This window comes from Physcomitrium patens, chromosome 2 (assembly GCF_059467195.1).
Source record: "Physcomitrium patens ecotype Gransden chromosome 2, ASM5946719v1, whole genome shotgun sequence".
NCBI lineage: Eukaryota > Viridiplantae > Streptophyta > Bryopsida > Funariales > Funariaceae > Physcomitrium > Physcomitrium patens.
Genome location: NC_143411.1, coordinates 21,454,038 through 21,477,037, shown reverse-complemented (window position 1 = coordinate 21,477,037; position 23,000 = coordinate 21,454,038). Strand labels below are relative to the sequence as shown.

Sequence of the window (23,000 nt, the reverse complement as noted above, 5' to 3'; positions counted from 1 at the left end):
GTTGATTCAACTTTTCTTAAGCAAATCCAGTCCAGTATGTCCTCAAACCCTCTTGTTTATGATATCGAGAATAATTCTTCCAAGTCTCATGATCCTTCTAAGTTTGAGTTCAAGAATAATCTATTATATTTTGAAGGACGCCTATATGTTCCAGAAGGAGAAGCACGTTTACGTGTTCTTCAAGCATGTCATGACTTTCCAGCAACAGGGCACTTTGGATATAATAAGACTTTGGAACTCATATCAAGAGATTTTTGGTGGCCACAAATGTGGAAGTCAGTCAAAGACTTTGTACAATCATGTGATATTTGTTCAAGATCAAAAGTTCCTCGTCATCGACCTTACGGACTTCTTCAGCCATTACCTATACCAGAACAACCATGGTCTTCTGTTTCTATGGATTTCATCACAGATCTTCTAAGCTCAAGATCTTATGATTCTATATTTGTGATAGTAGATCGTTTCACCAAGATGGCACATTTTGTGCCATGTACAAAATCTATCACAGGTGAAGAAATAGCTAAGCTTTTCATTGATAATATCTATCGCTATCATGGATTACCTAAAGATATCATATCAGATAGGGGAACTCAATTTGTGTCAAGATTTTGGAGGACCCTTTTCAAGATTTTAAAAGTGGACATAAAGCTATCTTCGGCTTTCCATCCTCAAACTGATGGACAAACAGAGCGCGTAAACCAAGTCTTGGAGCAATATTTAAGGTGTACTATCAACTACCAACAAGATGATTGGACAACCCTTCTGCCATTGGCAGAGTTTGCTTATAATAATACAGTACATTCTTCCACGCAACAAACACCTTTCTTTGCCAATTATGGCTATCATCCACGACTTGATACTTTTGATTTTTCAAAAGTTGATAATCCTGCAGCAGAAGATATGGCAAATCGGTTGTCAGAGTTACATGCAATAATGAAGACGTAATTGAAGGAAGCTCAAGAACGACAAAAGATAAACGCAGATCTATATCGTAAGGAGCAACCACAAATCAACGTGGGTGATAAGGTATGGCTACTTTGTCGCAATATCAAGACTACTCGACCTTGTGACAAGTTGGACTATCGTAGGCTTGGCCCCTTTTCTGTTTCTGAACAGATCAACCTAGTTGCATATCGGTTACATCTACCGGAGTCAATGAAGATCCATCCTGTATTCCACGTGTCTCTTCTTGAACCATATAAGACAATGGATATACAAGGAAGAAGACAAATGCCACCGCCTCCTATAGAAGTAGATAATAATGAAGAATTTGAGGTGGAAGAGATATTAGACTCAAGGCGGTGCCGAAATAAGCTGGAATATCTTCTTCATTGGCGCGGATATGATATTAGTGAACACACATGGGAGCCATCTAGGAATCTAGGATATGCATCAGCTAAAGTCAAAGTTTTTCATCAACGACATCCATCAAAACCAAGATGAAAATCTCTCTTATAAAAGAGACAAGATTGAGGCAAGATAACATTCAATTTCCTATCCTTGTTTGTAACTTCTTTGCATTTGTGACGCTAATTAGATAGAGAGCCAACAACCAGCGGATTCAACTCAAGAACCTTTGTTTGTTGACCTGCCGGACGAGACATTACGATTGTCACAACCTTCAAGACGACGCAATCGAGATGAAGATCTTCAAGAACGACATGTTCTTCCTCGAACAGATGGTGAGATACAACGCGTTTGGTATCACGATTTGGGAAGGGACTCTCGATGTTTGGTGATTTTGCTAGAGGTAGGAACAACTCCTGATGGTGTTCCGAATATTCTATTCGAAGGAAGTTACGAAGGCCTCAACAATGATCAAATAACTGGGTGGTCTTCCCGCCCTGGTATGGGACACTACCGATGGTTGAGAGGCCCTATCAATTATCTTCGAAGAGAACAGAGATCAGAGTATGTGGCGAATATAATTCGTCGCATCATAGATTTCCCCAACATATGATGACCGCTCCTCGTGGAACTCGTCTCTAAAAGGGGGGGTAATGTCACGGCCATAATCATGTAAGCTAATAATTACATATAGAAATAGGTAGAAGTAAGTAAAAGTAGATAAAAGTAAGTTAATTCTATAATATTTAATATAAAAGCTTCCTAGAAACTTCCTAGACGCTGCTTTGACTTCATAGGTGTCTTTAATTGACTTTTTGGATTAGAAACGTGGTCAACAAGTTGGCCATGTGCCACACATGTTGTTAGCTTGAAGATCAAGCTAACTATGTGGCCCACACGTAGAAAAACTTGCCTTATAAGTCAAGGCATGTGTCCTACAAAGTCAACACATATTGGAGGTCCTATAGAACGTCGCCACGTAGCCCCTAGTTAGATAGTATATATAGAGACAAGAGTGAAGGCTTCTTCACTCTTGTCAACTCCTTTCTTGCTTCTAGTCTAGTTTCAAGGGTCTCTAGTTTTCTTGTCTTTTGGCAATAGCCATTCTAGTTTCTCTTTTTAATATACATACTTATTATTTATATTTTGTTACTTTTCTTTGAGTGAAGGCTTACTTGTCTGAACTGTTTTTTCATCGAGTTCTTGTCCTTGACATCTTATTTGTTGCAACACGAGTTGCATCGTGTTCACCATACATAGATCGAAACTCCGCCAAAAATGCTTCCAAATTGTCCAATATTGGATTTCGTTGTTCAAGAAAAGATGAAAACCACGATAATGCAGAACCAGAAAGTAGAGTGCCAATAAACCTGACTTGTGATCCTGGAGTTGGATAGCTTTGCGGTTGAAGTTCAATTGCCAATTGTACTTGATTGATGAACCTTGAAACTTTGATCTCGTACCATCAAATTTCTCAGGTAAGACAATTCTTGGTTCTCTAGTGCTTATAGGGTGTTGTACAATTGGAGAAGGAACGTGATTTGTTGTAGATGTTGAAGCAGCTCCGATCATCTCTATATCTCCACTTTCTGCTATTCTTGTTCTTTCCTGTGTTGGTGAATTGAGTTGATGCATCGCAAGCATTAACTCCCTCAGTTGCTCTTGCATTTGTGCCATTGCACTCTTCATTTCAACAAGCTCTGCCATAATGACACTAAGAAGAAAAATTTGTTTGATATTGCTCAAGAAAAAAGAAAAGAAAGACTTGATAACAAAGAAGATACTAAGAACAATATCAGTTTAGAAGTGGGTAATCCGCAAACTTCTAATATGCTTATGTCTTATCAAGAGAAAGGAGTAATCCACTCTTACTCAAGAAAAAACAAAGCTCTGATATTGTAAGTGTACTCTTGTCAATCTGTCAAGGACAAAGACTCGATGAGAAAAAATATACACCAAAAGGCTATCTCGATATAATAAGTCAAAATATAAACAAGTAGGTATATTAAAAGGAAACTGGAATGGCTATTGCCACAAGACAAGAAACTAAAGACTCTTGAACCTGGACTAGAAGCAAGAAAAGAGTTGACAAGAGTGAAGAAGCCTTCACTCTTGTCTCTATATATACTATCTAACTAGGGGCTACGTGGCGACGTTCTATAGGACCTCCAATATGTGTTGACTTTGTAGGACACATGCCTTGACTTATAAGGCAAGTTTTTCTACGTGTGGGCCACATAGTTAGCTTGATCTTCAAGCTAACAACATGTGTGGCACATGGCCAACTTGTTGACCACGTTTCTAATCCAAAAAGTCAATTAAAGACACCTATGAAGTCAAAGCAGCGTCTAGGAAGTTTCTAGGAAGCTTTTATATTAAATATTATAGAATTAACTTACTTTTTTCTACTTTTACTTACTTCTACCTATTTCTATATGTAATTATTAGCTTACATGATTATGGCCGTGACACATGTGCACATTGTGAAGAAAGGTAGAAAGAGGAAAGACAAATTTAGGATTTTATTTTCATTCATTAAAAAATTATAGTATTTTGACTTGAATGACTTTCCTTCCTAAAATCTTTAAATCACAAACTAACTGTCTTCTTTTTTTAAGACAACATAAGAAAAAGAAAAAGAGGATTGGCTACAAAACTTTTGCACTCCACAATATTTCCAATCTTCTTTAGACAAATACACTTCTTCTCTTCTATATAAATCATTTCATTTATTTAATTATTTGGTAGAAATCCATGTACTAATCTTCTATTGGTTACACCATCCTCTAAACTATTTCCTCCCAATTATTCTTCTTTATCTCCCACTTCCTAGCGTGAACGGAAATGACAAGAACACGAACCTTTTTTTTTTTAGAAACAAAAGACTAAAGTAAGAATTTAGAAAAGATAAACCCTGATCAGTATGGTACTAGGGCTGCTGCCCCTTCTGCCCGTGGAACAGCGGACAGCGCGATCAATCCCCGTCCAGCATTTGTCTCCCACGACTGAGGTTCTCCGAACCTTCCTAAATCCCATGACAAACAATGACAGAGATGGAGGACACAAGTGATTAAATGCAGATGAACCCTAAAAAGGAATGGGAATGTCGCCCGAGTGTTGGAAAATGGGTGACGAGAAGATGCGATCCGCGCAGGACCCACAACGCCACATCAGTAATTCCCCCCGTTGGATGAATAACCCAATTGTTACAATACAGAATTTTTGTGGATGGGAACTCTAGACGGCGGTGGACAGAGCGCGGAGGAAGATGAAGACGGGACCGGGAGCTGAAATGAAGTCCACTGTGGTGAAGCAGGAGAAAGAGGAGGAGGAGGAGGAGCTGATTTTGGGTAATGTTTTTCCGATCATCTGCATTAATGGGTCCACACCCAGATGCCGCAATTAAGCAAACCACGTTATGCGCCAATCAATCCCCATCAATGACGCATCTCTGCTGTTGTTGCAGGATCCATAGAAGCGCAGGATTAGTGGGTGTACGCTCCTGGTGCAGGCCAGAGTGCAGGTTCACTCTTGCTTTTCCCCGCTGATGCGACTGGTGCTGGTGCTGCTGCGGGTGCCGTTGCCGGGCGTGGCTTGCAGGTTAACGACGACGCCATGGCCTGGCGCGGCACAGGACCCAGCTCGCCAGCGTTTACCCAGGAGGCAGCAGCAGCAGCAGGAGCGCGTTGGTGCAGGGTTCAGGGCCATGGCGTCGACGAGGCATTGCTTCAGTGCCCTGCGTCCCTTGTTGTGAATGCGTAATCCATTACTACAGTTGTCGCTAGCCGAGGAGGAGGAGTCCACCCGCTTGCGTCCCTCAGTGCTTTCATGTGTTCGACTGGCTCGCGTGACCCCACCATCTCCTTCGATCGTTGTCGCGTGTGTTTTATGATAGATCGGCTTTCTTCTTCTGGAACCTGGTAGGCCGCAATCTTGTACAGGAGCCCACCTTTAGGGACTTTTTCGGGGGCAGTACCAGGAATAGGAGGCATTTATGGTGCCATCCAGAGTAGGAACCTTTTCTTTTCCCTCCTGATATTGCAGAATAAAAAGTCCAAGTGCAGTTGATGATTGTATGCATCTCCCCGCCCCCCTACCCCCCTCCTTCCCCTGAGACCCGTGTGCGTGTAACGACGCTGCGAGAAGCGTAGCACGAGATGTTTAGTTTTTCCAATGTTGGGAGCTCGATGTTTTGCTTTCTGTTATTTTTTTTACTTTATGGGTGGTCATGGTTATGAGTGTAGCTGTAGTACAATTAGAGCTGTCGAGGTGGTAATGTAATCGTGGTGGTGGTGGTGGTAGCTGATGGCGAGGGTTGTAGAGCGGTTGCTGATTATGATAGCCGCAGAGTCGCTTTCGTTTGCCACGCTTACTGTATGTGAAGGCTGACCTTCTCTCTCTCTGTCTCCCTGTCTCGTCAATCAATCCAGTGGCCTCGCAGGCCCTACGCCGTAGTTTCCAGCTTTCTTTGGCTGTGCACTTCTGGCAGGCGGTTTGCAAAGCTGGGTACACAATATATGCTCGTTGTTTAAGCTGTGATCTGAATACATGAGCTTATTAATCCTCGTTTACCTTCTTTCCTGTACAAGTCCGAGTGAGTCTGTCATCCTCTCAGCTCAGAGTTCTTTCGTAACCTATTCGGAGGACTGTCGATCTGTTGCAGAGCCGAAGGCAAATTGGTTTTTCGTCGAGAGTTTTCTTTTCTTTTCTTTTCTTCAATATGGTTTTTCATTCCGCCTTCACCTTCTGAGTGATTTTCTTACTCATCGCATCAGCTGTTGTATCCCTACCCAGCATCTTGGTTCTTCGTTCCGCAAACTGTATGGCCTCTCCTCCTCTCTTGGTAGACATTGCAGACTCTGATCGAAGCTCTTTCGATAGGTACCTGCAGCTCTTCATATCGAGATCGATGAAATGAAGTCTTCCAAAATCAGAGGCGCTGTTAGAAACTTAGAAGGAACTACAATGTAGGATCGGTTTTCAGTTGGAGATTGGCTGCGGAGCCACGGAAATATTACTGAAGTTGACAAACGTTTTGGAGGGATATGGGCCAGCCAGGAACAGGGACTCCAGCGCTGAAGCTTTCTGGAAACAGAAAAATGAAGCTTCATTTGTTGCCCGGGGCTGTGTCAGCAGAGTTGGCCATTGCAGAGAAAGAGGGCTTGCGGGCTGATAACTCAGATAGCTTACGAGGCCATTTTCGTTCTTTGAGGTGAGACCTTCATTGTCTTACTAATACATATTCAGTCTCAAGAGAGACGACTGTAATTGGTAATGGATTGTATGCATTGACCTTTATTGGTATCTGTTGCTGAAGTATGACAATCTTGTAGAAGCTTGTAGTAACACTCCTAGGCAATGCCAATGTTTCAGTGCCCCAGAGAAGGCTTCGAAGCAATCATCCTCTTGGGATTTTTCTCCTCGCGGTTCTCTGAATCAAGCACTAAAGGAGGTAAAGCTTCATGTGACACAGCTCCTTTTCTGGGTGCTTTTCTTTCAACTATCTTCGACACCAGAGCCGCATCAAATGTGAATGAGAATCAAGGAACCAATGCTCTTTTGGGAGCGCTGATTTGTCTCACTTTTGTGCTGATATCTACATGTATTGGACTTTCTCACAGAGCATACAAAGCTGGAGGTGGAAGATGAAGTTCAAGGGCACAGAAGATAGGAAGAAAAGGGTTCTCAACACCCGCCGAACTGCGCTTGAGAATGATGTAACTCACACACCAGTTACTACTGTTGTTTGAGTAATTCCTGTTCTAATTGGTTGAGGTTGCATGTAAATTATCGTTGATGAGCACGACAGATGCTCTTCTCTCATGACAATCGCTCTTGGAAGTTGTAGGTAGCTAAGCTCCAGACCAAGCTCGAAGACGAGAAAGCTGTGAGGCAAGGTCTTGAGAGAGCGTTGGGTGGGGTTGAAGGCATATCACCACCTCAAATTTCCCTTCCCAATCTAGATCCTCAAGTAAGCTGGTAGCAAGCTCCATTATCATTTCCAAATCATGCATGAAAGCCCAGCCCTGTTTTTGTGAATGTTCGTCTGTGCAACTGAAAAGCACTAATTTGGTGCTCGAATGTTTGGCAGACGCAGAAATTAATCACAGAAATTAGTTCACTTGAGAGGGAAGTCACGCACCTGGAGCAACATGTCTTAACTTTATACCGGAAAGTGCTGGACCAGAAGCTAACAGATCAACGGCAAGGAAGTCGCTCGGAGCCTTCCAGTCCGTATGGCCACACGGAGAAGAAATACGCCGTGGCACAGCGTGGGGAAGCACGGTACAAAGCAGAGAAGAAGATGAGGGATCCTCAGCCCTGTAATGTATCTCCACAACACCGACGGAATGGTTCAGCGGCAGCTTCACAGGGCGCCAAGCGACCACACTCAGCGATCTCAAATGACCTCCTCAAAGCCCGCCATACCTCTTTGCTCGGTGGCGGTTCCCACTCTATCGACGAAGAACCCCGAGAGAAGCAGGACTTTTCGAGAGATCTACCCATCGTAAGCTCACAAAGCCCATGTACTTCTGTGTGTATTTTATCGTCTTCCGAGCAACCTGAGCCTCCAAGGCTTCTTGCTTACGTGGACATGAGTTTTTTTTTTTTTTTTTTTTTTTTTTTTTCCCCCTCGCTGCAGGTCTCCAACGAAAAAGCTACACCGCCGAGGCGCTCAGTGAGTGCATTTAACCCTGGAAAGGTTAGTGATCAGATCCTATGCTACAAACTGGGCTTGAACCAACCTGCAAAGTTTGACATGGTATGCGTGGGCTGCTCAGTTTTTAAATTTTTGAATCCGAATATGAACGTGCATGAGCAGGCATATCCATCCTTCCAAGTAGTATCCATTCCTGAACATTTCAATCGCAAGAGCGTGAGCAACGCATCCGACACGTCGACCGATCCAAATGACAGCTTGGAAGAGCCCGCCACTAACCCAAACAAGCTGTCCGAGGAGCTAGTTCGGTGCATGGCCGCCATTTACTGCAAACTCGCGGACCCTCCGTTGCCAAAACTGGTTGCTATCTCTCCTTCGTCTTCGACCTCGTCCACCACAACTGCTTCTTCGTCTCATGATGTTTCCAACGGTAGTTGGAGCCCCCGCTGGAGGACCGAAAGCGCTAACTCATGCGAATTGTCTGGAGAGCTGCCGAGCAATGCATACAAGGACCACCACAGGGAAGGCAGCTCAGGTTTCTGTGGCTCCATGGTTGAAGTTCCCTGGATTTGTGTCGATAAAGACCGTCTTACGTATGCAGCTCGTGCTCTTCGCAACTTCAGGTAAGAAACAATCGCCTGTTTCTTCAGAGGATACATGATGGAGATTTACTTTTATTGAACACAGCTGTACGCTTCCTGTTGCCTAACAGATCATTTTGCGGTACAGAACAATGGTAGAGCAGCTGGAGCAGCTGGATCCGGGGCAAATGAGTCATGATCAGAAGCTTGCCTTCTGGATCAATGTTTACAACGCCCTCATGATGCATGTAACTTCCAATGTTCAATTCACTCTCATTTATTTGTAATTAGTCGAATAGGGGACTATATATTTTTTTTAAAACTTCATTTCAGCACCGATTACTGTTGCTTAACTTTGTGTTGATGCGTCCATGATAGGCATATTTAGCCTATGGAATACCGCGGAACAGGTTGAAGCAGTTGTCGCTGCTGCAAAAGGTGCTCGACATTCCATCTTCTCATTGAATCCTGCATTGACCCCCACTGAAAGTCGTCTCAAGAGGCAGATTTCGTCGCCAATCCTGATATGTCTTGATCACTGGTTGTGTGTGCAGGCCGCGTACAAAGTGGGTGCTCACTCGATCAACGCGCAGACCATCGAACACATCATCCTCGGCTGCCGCTCCATCCGTCCGTCACAATGGTTTCATTCCCTTCTATCGCAGGCCACGAAGTTCAAATCCAGCGACGAACGGCGCGCTTACGGGTTGCACGCACCGGAGCCGCTTGTATGCTTCGCGCTTTGTTGCGGGGGTCGCTCCGACCCTGCGGTGTGTTCGCAAACCCTAAACCCTATTTTCCATTCTAAATCACCCCCCCCCCACGACATCAAAATCCAAAATCTAACCGCCGCTCTTCCATCACATTCACAGATTCGCGTGTACACAGCCAAGAACGTGAAGTCACAGCTCGAATCAGCCAAGCTGGAGTTTCTGCAAGCGAACGTCGTGATCCGCGGCGAAAGCAAGGTAACGAAACCCTAATTTCATCGCACCTTTGGATTTCGTTAATTCAATGAGGCGGGCTCCTCACAGACATCACCAGCAAACCCATGTCTCGTTTGTGATCGCGTTGCTGTTGCTGTTGCCTGCTGCAGGTTCTATTGCCTCGGATTCTCGAGTGGTACGCGCGCGAGCTGGGGCTGAACCCGTCGACGTTACTGCAGCTGGTGTACCAGAGCGTGCCGCTGGAGATGCAAGCTCGCATCCGGCAATGCATTCAAGCCAAGCCCCACAAGAGCCCCGCGCATTGCCTGCAATGGATCCCTTACCACTTCGGATTCCGCTATCTCTTCGTCCGCGAGCTCGCGCTCCAGTTTCCCGCTTCCGCCCAGTAGGGCGCCGTATCTGATAGTGACCTGGTAGCGTCCTGGTAGTGTTCCGGTAGCTCTCTGGTAGTGCCATGGTCGTTTTCTGATAGGCCCTTGGAAAGGTTCTGATTGCTTCCAGTTGAGTGGTGGCAATTCGCACTTGTATTCAGCTGTCATTGAAATGGCGAGATAGTTTGTGAATGGAATTAATTTGGAGAGATGGAGTTGGTGCAAATTGGTGGAAAAGAGGATTAAGAGAAATAGGGGCTTACTTGAACTCTTGCTTATACACTCACACATACATGTGAATGTGTGAATTTATTGTGCAAGGGTGGCAAGTGCGGGCCTTGGCAAAACCCAATTGATGAAAGGAAAGGAAAGGAAAGGAAAAAAAAAACAAAACAAAAAAACAAAAGTAGATAAGATGTGTAATGTTGGATGAATTCTAGTTTGAAGATTTTTAAATTGTTGTTATTTTGTAACATATTTGTTAGGAAAGTTTGATAATCTCTTTGCATGATCAAAATTGTGAATATAATTTATTTTAGTGAATCCCAAACAAATTAGACATTATAATTAGTTCACTGGAAAATACGTAGTTTTTAAATCATAAATATAGTATGAAAAGTAATATACATATATAACTCTTCTCTAGGGTATTTTTAATGTCACCACAAATTTTGCTATTGCCGCTGTAATCTCATGAAAATTTAGTTAAATTTTGGTCTTAATTTTCTTTTTGCTATTGTTGCCACAATTCTGCCTTTGTGGTTCAATATATATGTTAGAAATATACTGATTGGAATAAAAGAATGCAAAGAAATATGTCAAATAGGTGGTAGTGGCAGCAACAAAAATTGTGATAACATTAACAATACTGTGTATATATATATATATATATATATATGTAATACGTGAATGTGTATTAATACCAATCTTTGTTTGGTGGATGTAAATATAAAGATACTCTTTGAATACATAATATAAAAGATTAAAATATAATACTAGTTTTAAAAGAAAAAAATTCAAATATGCTATGTCGGATTTATGGAAGAGATTGATCAAAAAGTTTTAAAAGTTGAGTTGTGGATTTGGATTGCATAATCAATCTCAAATTAATTAAAAATACCCCAAGTACCTAGAATTTTTTTTAAAGATTAAAAATATTGAGAAGATTGATTGATACATTAAAAAAAAGAAAAAAAAAGAAAAACTCAAGACATTATATTATATTTCAAATGAAAAATAATCACTCAAAGAATTCAGATCAATACATGTGATATTTCAAAACAAAGATAAGTGTATGAATACAAATTTATTTTTCTAATTTTATTTTGATATAAATAAATAAATAAATATTTATTGGCAATAAACACAATTCAAAGTAAAAATGCACTAAAATCACACCAAATTAAGCATCATTGTTCACAATTTCATTAATTCTACAAAAAGTAGAGGAATGTTGAAAATCTGTAAAATAATGATGGATCAAAGAATTATTCACTTAATGTTTTTCAAACCAGGGTTCTATATATGGCTGTATATATTTATTTATCTTAAAAATTCATATGTTTCAGCATAACAGAAGTTGCAAAAGATTATTTCCAAGTTGCAGATTTTGATGTCAATGAGACATGGATATATATTTCTACATACATCATAATTGTTTTTATTCGATTAAAAGTAGCTATGAACTTTGAAGTGCATCAAGTACATGTGAAAAAAAATCTCTCTGCATATAGAAAATTAAAAAAACACCAACAACAATCCATGTAATAAAATTTGAAAATTTGAAAATTTGAAAAAAAAATATATATATAGAAATCTCATGTAAACTTTACAGTTGTTTTATGAAGTTTTGATGTGTTTGAATAGGTGTACATTATCTAGTAATAATATTTTAAATGATATGTTTATAATTATTTTGGATTTCAACTTATTTTTATAATTATATAGAAAAATTAAATAAGGAATTAGGTATCTTATGATACTATAAAGAACACAATAGAAGACTTGCACATAACTCCAATAGCTATACGTAACAATTGTTTTTCAAAATTGCTAAAAAGTTACAATACATGAAGCTAATTCTTTACAAAAATTAAAAACCTAAGAAAATTTGATTAATATGAATTAATTATAGGTGCTGACACATCTATAGTATAATCTTGATGTTAAAGTGTGTTTAATTAGATTAAAAAGATCCAATAGAAAAGAATCGAAAGCAAAATAAAAAATCAAACAGACTCAAGACTTAGTAGTCAATCTATAAACATGGAGCAATAAAACTTTCATTATTGTCTTAAGATTCTTAAGATTTGATTGAAACTCAAATCATGTTATTTTTTCTTACTAATTGAACTGTATAGTTTTTAAAAATTTCAAGAAGATATATGGTGATATTTTAATAAATAAATACTAAAGTGAAGAAAATCCAAAAATTTGTAAAAATCCTTATTATCATATTTTCTTTGCGGAATTCCAGATATATATATGGGAAATTACCTATAGCTGTAAACAAAGCAATGAGACTTGATTTCTATTTATAGAAATTAAACATACTACGAATAAATAAAAAAAATTAAAAACACTAGATGTAAAAATATGCACATTACATAAAATATTTATGGCTATTTAAATAATTCAACCAGAAAATATTTATGTAATTTAAAATCTTAAAAACCAGACTAATTTAAGAAATAAAAAGGAAAAAAAAACATGAAAAATAAATTATTCTACATCCAAATGATTTGATTTTTCATAATATTTTTTTTTCAGCTTATTATATAAATATTTTTTAAAAATTATATAATGTAATAAGTTTATTTTCTTATGCCAGTTATAAACTTATCCACATTGGAGGAATAATAACTAAAAAATATGAATTTTGTGCAAACGTTTTATTTTTTAAAACATATAATTTTAAAAATATTTACCTATATTAATAAGAAATAAAATCAGTAATTGCATACAAATATGCTTGTATTTGCCTAGTTCTTCTTTGCTTCTTATACCCCATTTATTCCACATGATTTTGAATAGATAGTTATCAAAGTAATAACAATAATAATAATAATAATAATGTTTGTTATTAAATCTCGAATATGTAGTACCAAAATAAAAAACTTGTGTTTCATTTAAAATGATAGATTTCTGAGATTGCTTGTATAATTGAGCAGCTACTTCAAACCAATTTTGCATCATCATCAAACATCTTGTACATAGTAACATACTTTACTCATTTCATTTATTTTTAAAGAAAGAATACATTCTAATGGAATATCAAGTTACTCATGGGAGTTGGATGGGCTTTTCAAAGAAACCAAAGAAAATGGGTTCTATCCGCATATATTCTCACAAGGCACAAAGATTTTTCTCAACCCTTTTTAGTTAGAAGTGGATAGAGATCATACTATTCATACTATTATGTGTGGAATATGGTTGCATATCTCATGGATGTCATCTATCTTATAAGTGCAACTAATGGACATCAATCATCTATTTCCATCAAAATCATGAAACTCACCACTTGTGGTCAAGAAAGTTATAAACAATTAATAAAATTTCAAATTAACATGATGTTGGAATAGACAAAAAAGCAAGATTTAATTTTAGAATACTAAAAATAATCTTATAAATACTTGTTATGAACTACAGTAGAAGATCACTAAAGAGAATAGACTTCACATATAGTTACAACTTTTATTATATCCTGAAAAAAAAAAAAAAAAAAATTGTAAACTGTAAATTGAAAATTAAAATAATTTTTAAAAAATAGATGAAAACATTATCATTTATTAAAATTATGAAGAAAAAGCTCATTGGTTTTTATGGTATATGTTTTAAATGTTGAGGAATTTAAGAGAATTCAGATGGTGAACACATTATGTTCTCATGGTTTTAAGTTTTATTTTACAATAACACCAAGACTTTGTGGAATCTTGGTCCAAAGAGACATTGAATGATGCATTTGATCTCATAAATATTTTCTAAAATCATTGTTAAAATTCAAAAATTCTATAACAGTGATATTATATAACTAATTTAATTTAAAATCAATTGATATAAATAGAAAACCTAAAAATATTTTGATTTTTAAATTCAAATAATTGATAAATTTGTAATATGAATTAAAATTCAATAAAAACTTTCTAACACTCCTCTTAACACACACTTATTCACTTCTATGTGTTTGAAATTTCTTGTTTCTATACCTTTTATACACGTCCGTATTATGCTATATATATATATACATATACATATACATATATTGTAATCAAATGTTGGATAAAAGAGAAAACCCCACCCTATATATATATATATATATATATTTATCAAACATAAGTTTATCCACCACATATATCAAAAAAGTAAACCTAACCTTGTTGTGAAAATTCCTTTGGAACATCATTCATCCTCGTGTTTTAAAGGTTTCCTCACATGTGCTTGCCATCACTGCAGAATTTAAAAAGCCTGTAGCTCTTTCTTTATAGAAATATATATATATATATATATATATATTTAGGGAAATGAGTTCCTGGTTAGAAAAGTTCTCGGCAACTTTCAAGTATATTTGGTACAAGTAAATAAAGCAACCGCACTCCACAGAAAAAAAAATTATATATATATATATATATATATATATATATAAATAAATAAATAAATATATAGGCAGTGTATGATACCAACTATCAGTTGAGAACTTATCGCAACCAAGTACTTCTCAATAGCATCCTATTTCATTCTTGCAAATTGTCAATCTTTTTGTATTATTTCACAAGCACATACCTTCATCCAAAAAATGGATTAAAAAAAAAATTAAAAAAAATTCATGCATGGCAATTATTTTGTATATATAAGTAGAGACCAATTCTACATGTATTTAGTAGAAATTAATAGGAATTTTTATTGCAAGTGGTATAGTTGAATTAAGAATTTTGAATTAGCACAAACATTGCCTTAGTTTGGATGGATGAAAGTGGACACAAATGTTGAAGGTTTAAAATTTAGACCTCAAAAATAGCATGAAATTGAACCACTTGATAAGATTGTATCTGTTTTGGTGTAAAAACAATCAGTTTTTGCCTCAAGTTTGATACTATGCTCATGCCTACAACATTAAGTATTGCCACCAATTCAATTAGTCATTTTGAAGCTTCTCTTACAATGATAATTGTAACATTTTTTTTTTTTTTTTTTTTTTTTTTGCGGCCATGTAACATACCAATAGAAGAAACAATACTTACATGGAAAGTGTTGCCTTAGAAGGATGATCTTAATAGGGAAGAGCTTTTAGAATTAAGGATTCAACAATTGAAAAGAAGATCTAAGGATATTGAAGTCGCAATAGAGAGGTTGAAAGAAATAAGGAAAAAGAATTAAGAAAGATTTGATAAAACACATTAGCTATAGCCTAAAACAATTGAAGAAGGGGATTGGATTTTAGTCTTTGACAATAGTTTGGATAATCAGCATAGTACATTACAAAAATCTTCTAAGCATTGGTTTGGACCATATGTTGTAATAGAAGTCTATGATAATGGTACATACTTGTTACAAGAATTTGATGGAATAAAATAAAAGACACTTATAGTAGGCAAGCAGATCAAATTATTTAAAAAAAGAGGTATATATATATATATATATATATATATATTGATGAAGAACAAAATCTGTTAAGTGATATTAAAATGGGAGTGAAGGAACAAATTGAAGACCAAGAATTTGACTAAAATGAAGAGTGTCCTACATCAACATATTAAAGAATCATTGGTACATACTAAAAGATGTACATGTTTAGAGGAGGTAGATGTTATGTAGTAACATGGCCATTATGTGAAAGAAAAAAAAAAATATATTGTAGAAGAACTTAAATGAAAATATTTTAGCAAATTATCTTTGAAATATAGATAATAGATAAAGAGATAATAAAAATTAATAAGTGCTAACACTACCTTTTTATGGAAGAGACTTCTATTTACTTTATAGAAGTATAAATGAGCCAAATAAAAATAAATTAGATAAATAATTAATAAAGGTATCTTTAGGAGATGTATTTAGTAGGTTGATTTAAAATAATAATAAAAAAAAAACACAATTTTGAGGATTTTGTGAGTGTCAAAGCATATTTACAAATAAAATTTTTTAATTTATTATTGTGTTTGTCTTAAATGTGTTTATGAAATTTGATGTTAATCAAACAGTTAGATTGATGATTATGAGAGTTTTTGTGGGTTTTGGTCTCAAATAATTAAAATTCAAGGTCAATGAAGAATTTTTGCAATCTTGTAACATGTGCTAGTTTGATTGAAACGAAAATTGGTGACAACTATTTAAACTTAGAATTCTATATTCTAACTAAGTTTTAAAAAAATTAAATGGCTCAGCAAGGGAAAATCGCTATTGGAATATCAACATTTGGGTCACACAAGGAAGGTAGTCAATATCTGTGTGGTTTAGGAGCTTTTTCTTTCAAATTGATGATTTGATTTTCTTCAAAATTTATATTCTTGTTAATTGCTTGTGGATTGAAATGTGAATAAAATTTTAGTTAAGATCAAAGATTCATTGAATATTTATTGAGGTTTTAAAACAACTATATAATTGATTAAGATTTACTTAAGATTTTCTTGGGATTGTTTAGGATTTACTTAAGATTTAGTTAGGATTTTGGATTTAATTAGGATTTGGTCTAGGATTTAGAATTTGGTTAAATTTGATTAGGACTACATTAAAATTTGATTAGAATTTATCTAGGATTTACTTAGGATTTATTTAAGATTTCTATTTTAGTATTTATTATTACTTAAGGTTTTTTATTTTTTTATTCCTTTAAGATTTCTTTATTATTATTTTTTTAGATTAATTTATGAATTTTTAATTTTTCTTTTGTAATTTCTTTTAAATTTCTTTTGAATTGGTTAAAGTTTGATTAAGATTATTAAGGATTACTTAGAGTTTATTTTAGATTCTATTAAACTTGGTAGGATCTTGTTGTTGTATTTTTTATTTACCTTCCACAACTAGTTTCCCAATGCATTTTCAAGCAAGAGTTTACATTATTTGACAACATTTGGACATTTTATTTGACATTCAAATAAAAAAAAAAAATAATACAAGTTTATTCTAAGTATAATTTCAACGTGGTTTTTATGTCTCTACCAAGTTAATTGAACATCTACTAACCAAAAAAAGAAATTAATTTATATTTAAAAATAAATAAATAAATAAATAAATAAATAAATAAATAATGTCTCATCACATTAAAAAACATAGGTATCCAAAATTGTTTTATTATTATTATATATATATATATATGTAATTTAAATCAATACTTTCAAATTCAAAATACAACTCTTATACTTAATATAAAAAAATTAAAAAAATCTCTTAATCAAATTAGCTAACAAATAACTTTAATATAGTCTACCTAATTGCCAACCACCCAACCACCTAATTGTCATAAAACATTCTATTTAACACACATCAAATAAATTTTATAGGAAAATGTTAAATAGATCCATGCTTTTATGAAATAGACCTACCCTTAATGAAGAATATGATATTCAAGATGAATGTGGTTGATTTTTATTGGTTGCAAATCCAATAGTAGAGAAATAAATCCAAAGGTTATTTATTTATTTATTTATTTATTTTCATGATGGTTAGAATGGATCAATTTAGTAAAAACTTCGCTCTATTTTACATTCATTATATATATGTATATATATATAGTGACGTGTAAACAAGGCACACACAGTAAACCATATTTAAACTCAAATAAATAATCCTGCAGGCATAAGAAAGGGGGTAAATTTCCAGGGCATAATACCAACCACAGCCAGAGTCAACGCGGTGAAAGAGGCCACGGTGACAAGGTCCATCCGTTCAGCCTTGACTTTGACAGGACGATCGAATTGCAACCCAACAAGGGAACACGGGCCGCACCGGGTCGGGACCGGCCCGCTCAGTCTCATGGCGGAGGACCATGGCGTCGCAGCTACAGTGCGGAGGTGATTGTATGTAATCGCCATAGCTCTGCTCAAATCCACTCTTCTTCTTAACAATTTGTATGTCTGACCTGTTTAATTAGCAATCCTGGCTCTGATTCGCACTGTGCTCCAGTTTCTGAACAGTTCCTTTCTCTTTTCTCGCTACCCAGGTGAAGAAGCTAGTAACCTGCTTTTGTCCTCTGTCTGGTACTGATCCTGGCACCTTTTCAGAGGCACTTTGGTTGTTTGTTCTGCGTGGTGTTAGTGTAGGTACTTGGTGCTGGGTTGTGTATATTCTGGACTGTATTTTCTGGGGGTGGTTTGTCGAAATTGGGTTTGGATTGGGTTTGTTTGAGTTTGGTTTAAGTTGAGTTTGAGTTTGAGTTTGTGTGTTATTGAATGTTAACTTGTTCGAAGGTGGGTTGCTTTTGAGGTGATGTGAGTTTTAGCACCCGGTGCTGTGAGGTTGCAAGGTTCTGCATTCGTGTCTAGTGCAGGGTTGCGGATTCTCTGAGTGGTTTGGAACGAAGCATTTCCATTCTCTCTTTTCTTTGAAGGTGTTTGTTTTTGTTTGTTTGTTTGTTTTTTTACGAAAGAAAGTTTATGAAGTTTTTGGTCGGTATGGGACGGTGGTATAGTTTTTAAAGTGATTGACTTTGGCTTATATCAACTTGGCAATCATTTCAAAGCTGTTGCTGTGGCTACTATTATGTAATGAGCTCTCACATCCTAAGTAATAGATCATCCTAAGATATTGGACCTCACCTTCCTTGTTAGCAATCCATACAGGTGCTTTTTTTTGTCAAGAATGCAGTGATCTTATCCGTGATCGAAGCTGCTTTGACTTTCTTGTTCCTACCATCGTTCTACCTGGAAGGATTTCTGAGATACTCAATTTGCAGATGAGCACTGACTGGGTTTGGGATAAACTGTGCGTTGGTGTTAATCGGCTCTACCCAGTTGTTTCTAACGCTTTGACATGTGAGGCTTCCATCATGACGTTATAATGGCAGCCTGGACATCAATCAAGAAGGTCATCTTTTTACGTTTGGAGGGAGTGAAGTCCGAAAAGTGCGAGGCAATTTCTCTACTTCACAGCATTTCCTTCTCATTGTTGGGTTCTTACAACTTCAATTTGAGCTACTATTGTATAATAAGCTTTGAGGCCATCAGTCCACAAAAATCGTTTCTTCAGATTGTTCTTTGAGGACTCTGAGTATAGTAATTTGAGGATAAATTAGCTGCCTATGTTTTGCAGGTTGTAAGTTCCTAATCAGCTACAGTGTAATGGCGTCGTCGACAACAACCCGCAACAAGGCTGCCGGGCCTCAGGATTTGGAGGTGAGGTGTGCCATTGTGCTTGAAGTAAAGATGCTAGGATTTGTAAGATGTGGGATTCTACAAGTTATGGATTATATAGTACAAATGCGTGGAAGTTGGTGAGCTGGTTGGTTTATGGTCCCAGCAGAAGCGTTTCAAAAGGCGTGGCACTGATGTTATTAAGTCTAATTCATGGTGTGCGAGTGCAGACAATATCGAGTGCTGCAGCTACTTCAGAAGCACAGTCAAAGAATTTGAAGTTGGTGTTTGTCACTGGTATGTCAACGCTCTATACAACTAAAGTGACCTACTTGGCAGGGTTCATCACAGATTTGTCGAAACATATATACACACACACACATATATATATATATATATATATATATCAGTGTGTGTGTGTCAAATTTAGTTTTACCTGATGAGTTAGACGCTGTCGATACACCTTTCTGATGTGCCCCGCTTGCATTGTCCGACAATACCATTCATTCCGAGAACTCGCTTGAATATAGGAACCTTTGGTGATTAGTCTTGGATACCTTTTTGATTAGTTTCGGTGAAGGGATTCGTTGTGCTAAAATTTTCTGAGGGCCAGGCGTTTATGTCTCATAGATTTATCGTGTGCTTGATGTAAACAGGTGGACCAGGAAGTGGGAAAGGCACACAGTGTAACAAGATCGTCGAGCACTTTGGGTTTGAGCACCTCAGTGCAGGCGAATTGCTGCGTGCTGAGCAGAACTCTGACGGTGAAATTGGGTATGGTATCATTCATTCGTCTAAATACTGCTGTAAACCCGTACAACATGTGTTTCTAAGGTCGCATGCTATTTATATTTCACTTTGTAAACCTTATTTGCAGACCACTCTTCATCATATTCTTATCCATCATTTTACACTAGATTTGCGCTTACGTGTCTCTCTTTTCAAAACATGATCTTATTAATGAGGAACTTTCATCTCGTCAGGAAAATGATTAAAGGCCTAATTAATGAAGGAAAACTAGTACCGTCGGAAATGACCGTGAAGCTTATTCTGAACGCGATGTCGAAGTGCTCCAATAACAAGATCCTGATTGATGGCTTTCCACGGAATGATGAGAATCGTGAGGTTTGGGATCGTGTGGTATGTTATTGCGTAGCTGTTTTTTTCATTTACATCCAATTCTTCAAAACCAAATTGCTTGTTTATTTTCAGGATGTATGTAATAAAGTTTCACGTTTTAACATTGATTATTGAGGAAGGATGGATATAAGCTCCTTGGGAATAAACTGGAAGCTTTGTTGCAATTGTAGCTACCAGAATCTTTGAGCGTACTGTTTTTTAAGCTAGTTGTCCAATATTGTGATGTTTGTAATGGTGTAATGTTGCGAAACATTCGCAGGCCGGACTTAAACCAGAGTTTATTATCTTCATTACTAGTTCAGAGGAAGTGATGCAAAATCGACTTCTCAGCCGAAATGAGGTTATTTCACCTGCAACTTTCCGAATTAATTTAGCTCGCAGCTGCGTTGTTCTTTTAATATTGTAAATATTAAAATCAAGCCGTGAGTTTCTTACTAAAATGAACGTGTTTGGAGTGTTTTATGTCTGGAAACAGGGTCGAGATGACGATAACCTCGAAACCATACGCAAGCGATTCAAATTATTCAATGAACAAACTTTGCCTGTTATAAAACACTATGAGTCCATAGCCGCAGTACAGAAGGTGAATTTGCAGAACTTGAATATTTGGTACACCTTTGGTTTTCCCCAACTTCTCAACCTTTACTGCTGACAAGCACCAGTCAAGAGAAAACTCCTGAGCAATGGCCAGACCTTGGTTTTTTTGATACCTACCTCTATCACCTTCTTCCTCAGAAATTTCGGTGATCTGCGTGATCCTTGCGTTCAAATCCCAGATCGTCAAAATGAGCTGTGATCTTGGTTGATCTCATCCGCCTTTGCAACAAGAAACTGGCAGTTGATCATAATTCTGGTGTTGCAGATTAATGGCATGCAGTCTGTTGAAGACGTCTTTGCTGAAATTCGACCATTGTTTAATCCAATTCTACAGGTACAGCAACAGCTTTTCAACCCTTTAGAAATTTTCATTTAGTATCATACTCAGTTTTCACTTCTGACCTTTCGTTAGCATCCTAAAGAAAAGCCTCTGAAGCTAATGTTTATAGTCGAGAACCTACTCAACAGGAAGAGCTTCTTCAAGCAACTGCCGACCTCTTGACAGGCCTCGATACAGGCAACTACAAAGCGTATAAGCGCTATTGTCACCCTGCATTGTCTATATTTGAGCCTGATTCTCAAGGTAAGCAACAATAGATAGTACAGACATTTATAAGGAATTTGCAATTTGAGTACATGTGCATTAGCAGTCTTACTTCCAGAGAGTTTATTGGTACTTCTAGATAACAATAATGGAAGAGGTGAGGTGCGAGTGATTGCAGGTCAGCTTGTAGAAGGAATGGACCTACGCAAATTCAAGTTCAACGTAGGATCAGTCACCGACCGGCTGACTCTCACACAAAGGCTTCGCTCCACTGTCGTAACTCCCAAAGTTTCTATTCTAGGTGCCGAAGTGGCGCTTGTATCATATACCCGTGTCTTGAAACTCCATAGCCACCCAGACGATGGAGACGTTGAAGCTTACAATGAGACGGGGGTGTGGCAACGGCTGAAAAGTGACGATGGTTGCAAGAACTGGAAGCTTGTGCATTACCATCGGTCGGTTGCACCCACCATCTGAGGAGAACTTTGATCTTTTCATAATTCTTACAGCAATCTTCCGATTTATTAGTTGTAAATTCGAAATGAAATTCGCTGTGGAGAAAAAAGTGAAGGGACACACCATGTGCTATAGTAACTCTTGATTGGATTCATGTACGTGGAATCAAAAGGATAAAAGAGAATTTCGATATTTAGTAACTGGGTAAACAATTTGATGGGTGACACATTTGAGTGGATCCTTTCTTCAGTAGGGGTCTGTTTTTTTAGGGTGTCGATCAAACGTACTGTTGCACTACTTTGTGGTCACCTCAAATCCTTCAAAGTTTTATCGTTGAAATCTAACAATCGATATCAATAGAACATCGATATGCACCACTGACACATTTTATCACGTTTCAAAACTGAATAAGTTTGATGAATTCCTACGCATTCGTTGCGCAGTATAATAACTTTAATTCGCAAAAGAAACTCCATTACAGCACTGAAAGCAGCACATTAACGTCGCGCTGTCATGCTTACTAGTGATGCAAATGGAAGAACAAAGATATCACAATTTAGGATTTAATAAAGAATATAAAACTTGGACATACAATCAACCCTCAGTTCATGTTACCCCTTCAAAAGTTAAGAATTAGAGCGTTCTGTTACTCTCAAATATTAATTTTGCTGATTTGTGGCTGTTTACTTGTACTTTGAGAAACGGACGTTTAGTCTAAAATGAAGACGGTAGAGGAAAGGTGCTGACAATATATTGCAACACTGATACAAGAGTTGAAAACAAACTTTGAAGATTAGGAAAAAAATGCAAATTATTCAAAAACATATTTCTATCAGTAAGGATTTTGTTTTCCTGATACGAATGCTTCATCGAGCTGCTCAGAGTAGCGTATTGTCTTGGATTACGGTGGGCTGTGCTTGCGAAAGAGTTAGTGCGATCCCAAGGCAATGAGCACCTATCTGCGCAGCAAGATTTTAGATGGATCCACACCAGAAATTGGTTTAGATAATCCTTGTGCAGTGTCCCTCTGATCCGCACTTGGGTTTACAACAACAGATTCTGGAAAAGTGAATCT

The 23,000-nt window shown here is 37.0% G+C and overlaps 2 protein-coding genes across 18 annotated transcripts; both read left to right on the top strand.

Annotated features, from left to right (window-relative positions):
* The first annotated feature begins 4,566 nt into the window (after positions 1–4,566).
* LOC112294543 (uncharacterized) lies at positions 4,567–10,118 on the top strand. 4 transcript variants are annotated; one of them, XM_073530380.2, is made up of 14 exons: positions 4,567–4,697; positions 4,814–5,067; positions 6,402–6,559; positions 6,721–6,799; positions 6,969–7,064; positions 7,196–7,318; positions 7,439–7,855; positions 7,991–8,050; positions 8,171–8,631; positions 8,738–8,837; positions 8,968–9,027; positions 9,144–9,359; positions 9,462–9,557; positions 9,686–10,118. In XM_073530380.2, exons 2-14 carry the CDS (start codon positions 4,963–4,965, stop codon positions 9,923–9,925), a joined length of 2,211 nt encoding a protein of 736 aa, XP_073386481.1. In that variant the 5' UTR covers positions 4,567–4,697; positions 4,814–4,962; the 3' UTR covers positions 9,926–10,118. The 4 variants fall into 4 exon arrangements, with proteins under 4 accessions (XP_073386481.1, XP_024400905.1, XP_024400868.1 ...); XM_024545137.3 differs by having other exon boundaries at positions 4,568–4,697; positions 4,814–5,267; XM_024545100.3 differs by having other exon boundaries at positions 4,568–4,697; positions 4,814–5,267; positions 6,389–6,559.
* A 7,727-nt stretch (positions 10,119–17,845) lies between these two features.
* On the top strand, positions 17,846–22,125 carry LOC112296111 (UMP-CMP kinase 3). 14 transcript variants are annotated; one of them, XM_024548385.3, is made up of 12 exons: positions 17,871–17,916; positions 18,060–18,096; positions 18,903–18,967; positions 19,148–19,230; positions 19,419–19,485; positions 19,845–19,962; positions 20,172–20,328; positions 20,588–20,668; positions 20,804–20,911; positions 21,191–21,259; positions 21,394–21,508; positions 21,648–22,125. In XM_024548385.3, the coding sequence occupies exons 1-12, from the start codon at positions 17,886–17,888 to the stop codon at positions 21,944–21,946; spliced, it is 1,230 nt and encodes a 409-aa protein (XP_024404153.2). In that variant the 5' UTR covers positions 17,871–17,885; the 3' UTR covers positions 21,947–22,125. The 14 variants fall into 14 exon arrangements, with proteins under 14 accessions (XP_073387033.1, XP_024404153.2, XP_090104448.1 ...); XM_090248322.1 differs by having other exon boundaries at positions 21,375–21,508; XM_073530932.2 differs by lacking the exon at positions 18,060–18,096 and having other exon boundaries at positions 17,846–17,916; positions 18,792–18,967.
* Positions 22,126–23,000: the final 875 nt, after the last annotated feature.

Coding starts and splice junctions, on each gene's coding strand:
- LOC112294543 (XM_073530380.2), top strand. CDS start 4,963: ATGGCCTGGCGCGGCACAGGACCCAGCTCGCCAGCGTTTACCCAGGAG. Junction 7,065..7,195: donor GAACTGCGCTTGAGAATGAT/GTAACTCACACA, acceptor TGGAAGTTGTAG/GTAGCTAAGCTCCAGACCAA. Junction 8,632..8,737: donor CGTGCTCTTCGCAACTTCAG/GTAAGAAACAAT, acceptor TTTGCGGTACAG/AACAATGGTAGAGCAGCTGG.
- LOC112296111 (XM_024548385.3), top strand. CDS start 17,886: ATGGCGTCGCAGCTACAGTGCGGAGGTGATT. Junction 19,486..19,844: donor GAAGTTGGTGTTTGTCACTG/GTATGTCAACGC, acceptor TGATGTAAACAG/GTGGACCAGGAAGTGGGAAA. Junction 21,509..21,647: donor ATTTGAGCCTGATTCTCAAG/GTAAGCAACAAT, acceptor GAGTGATTGCAG/GTCAGCTTGTAGAAGGAATG.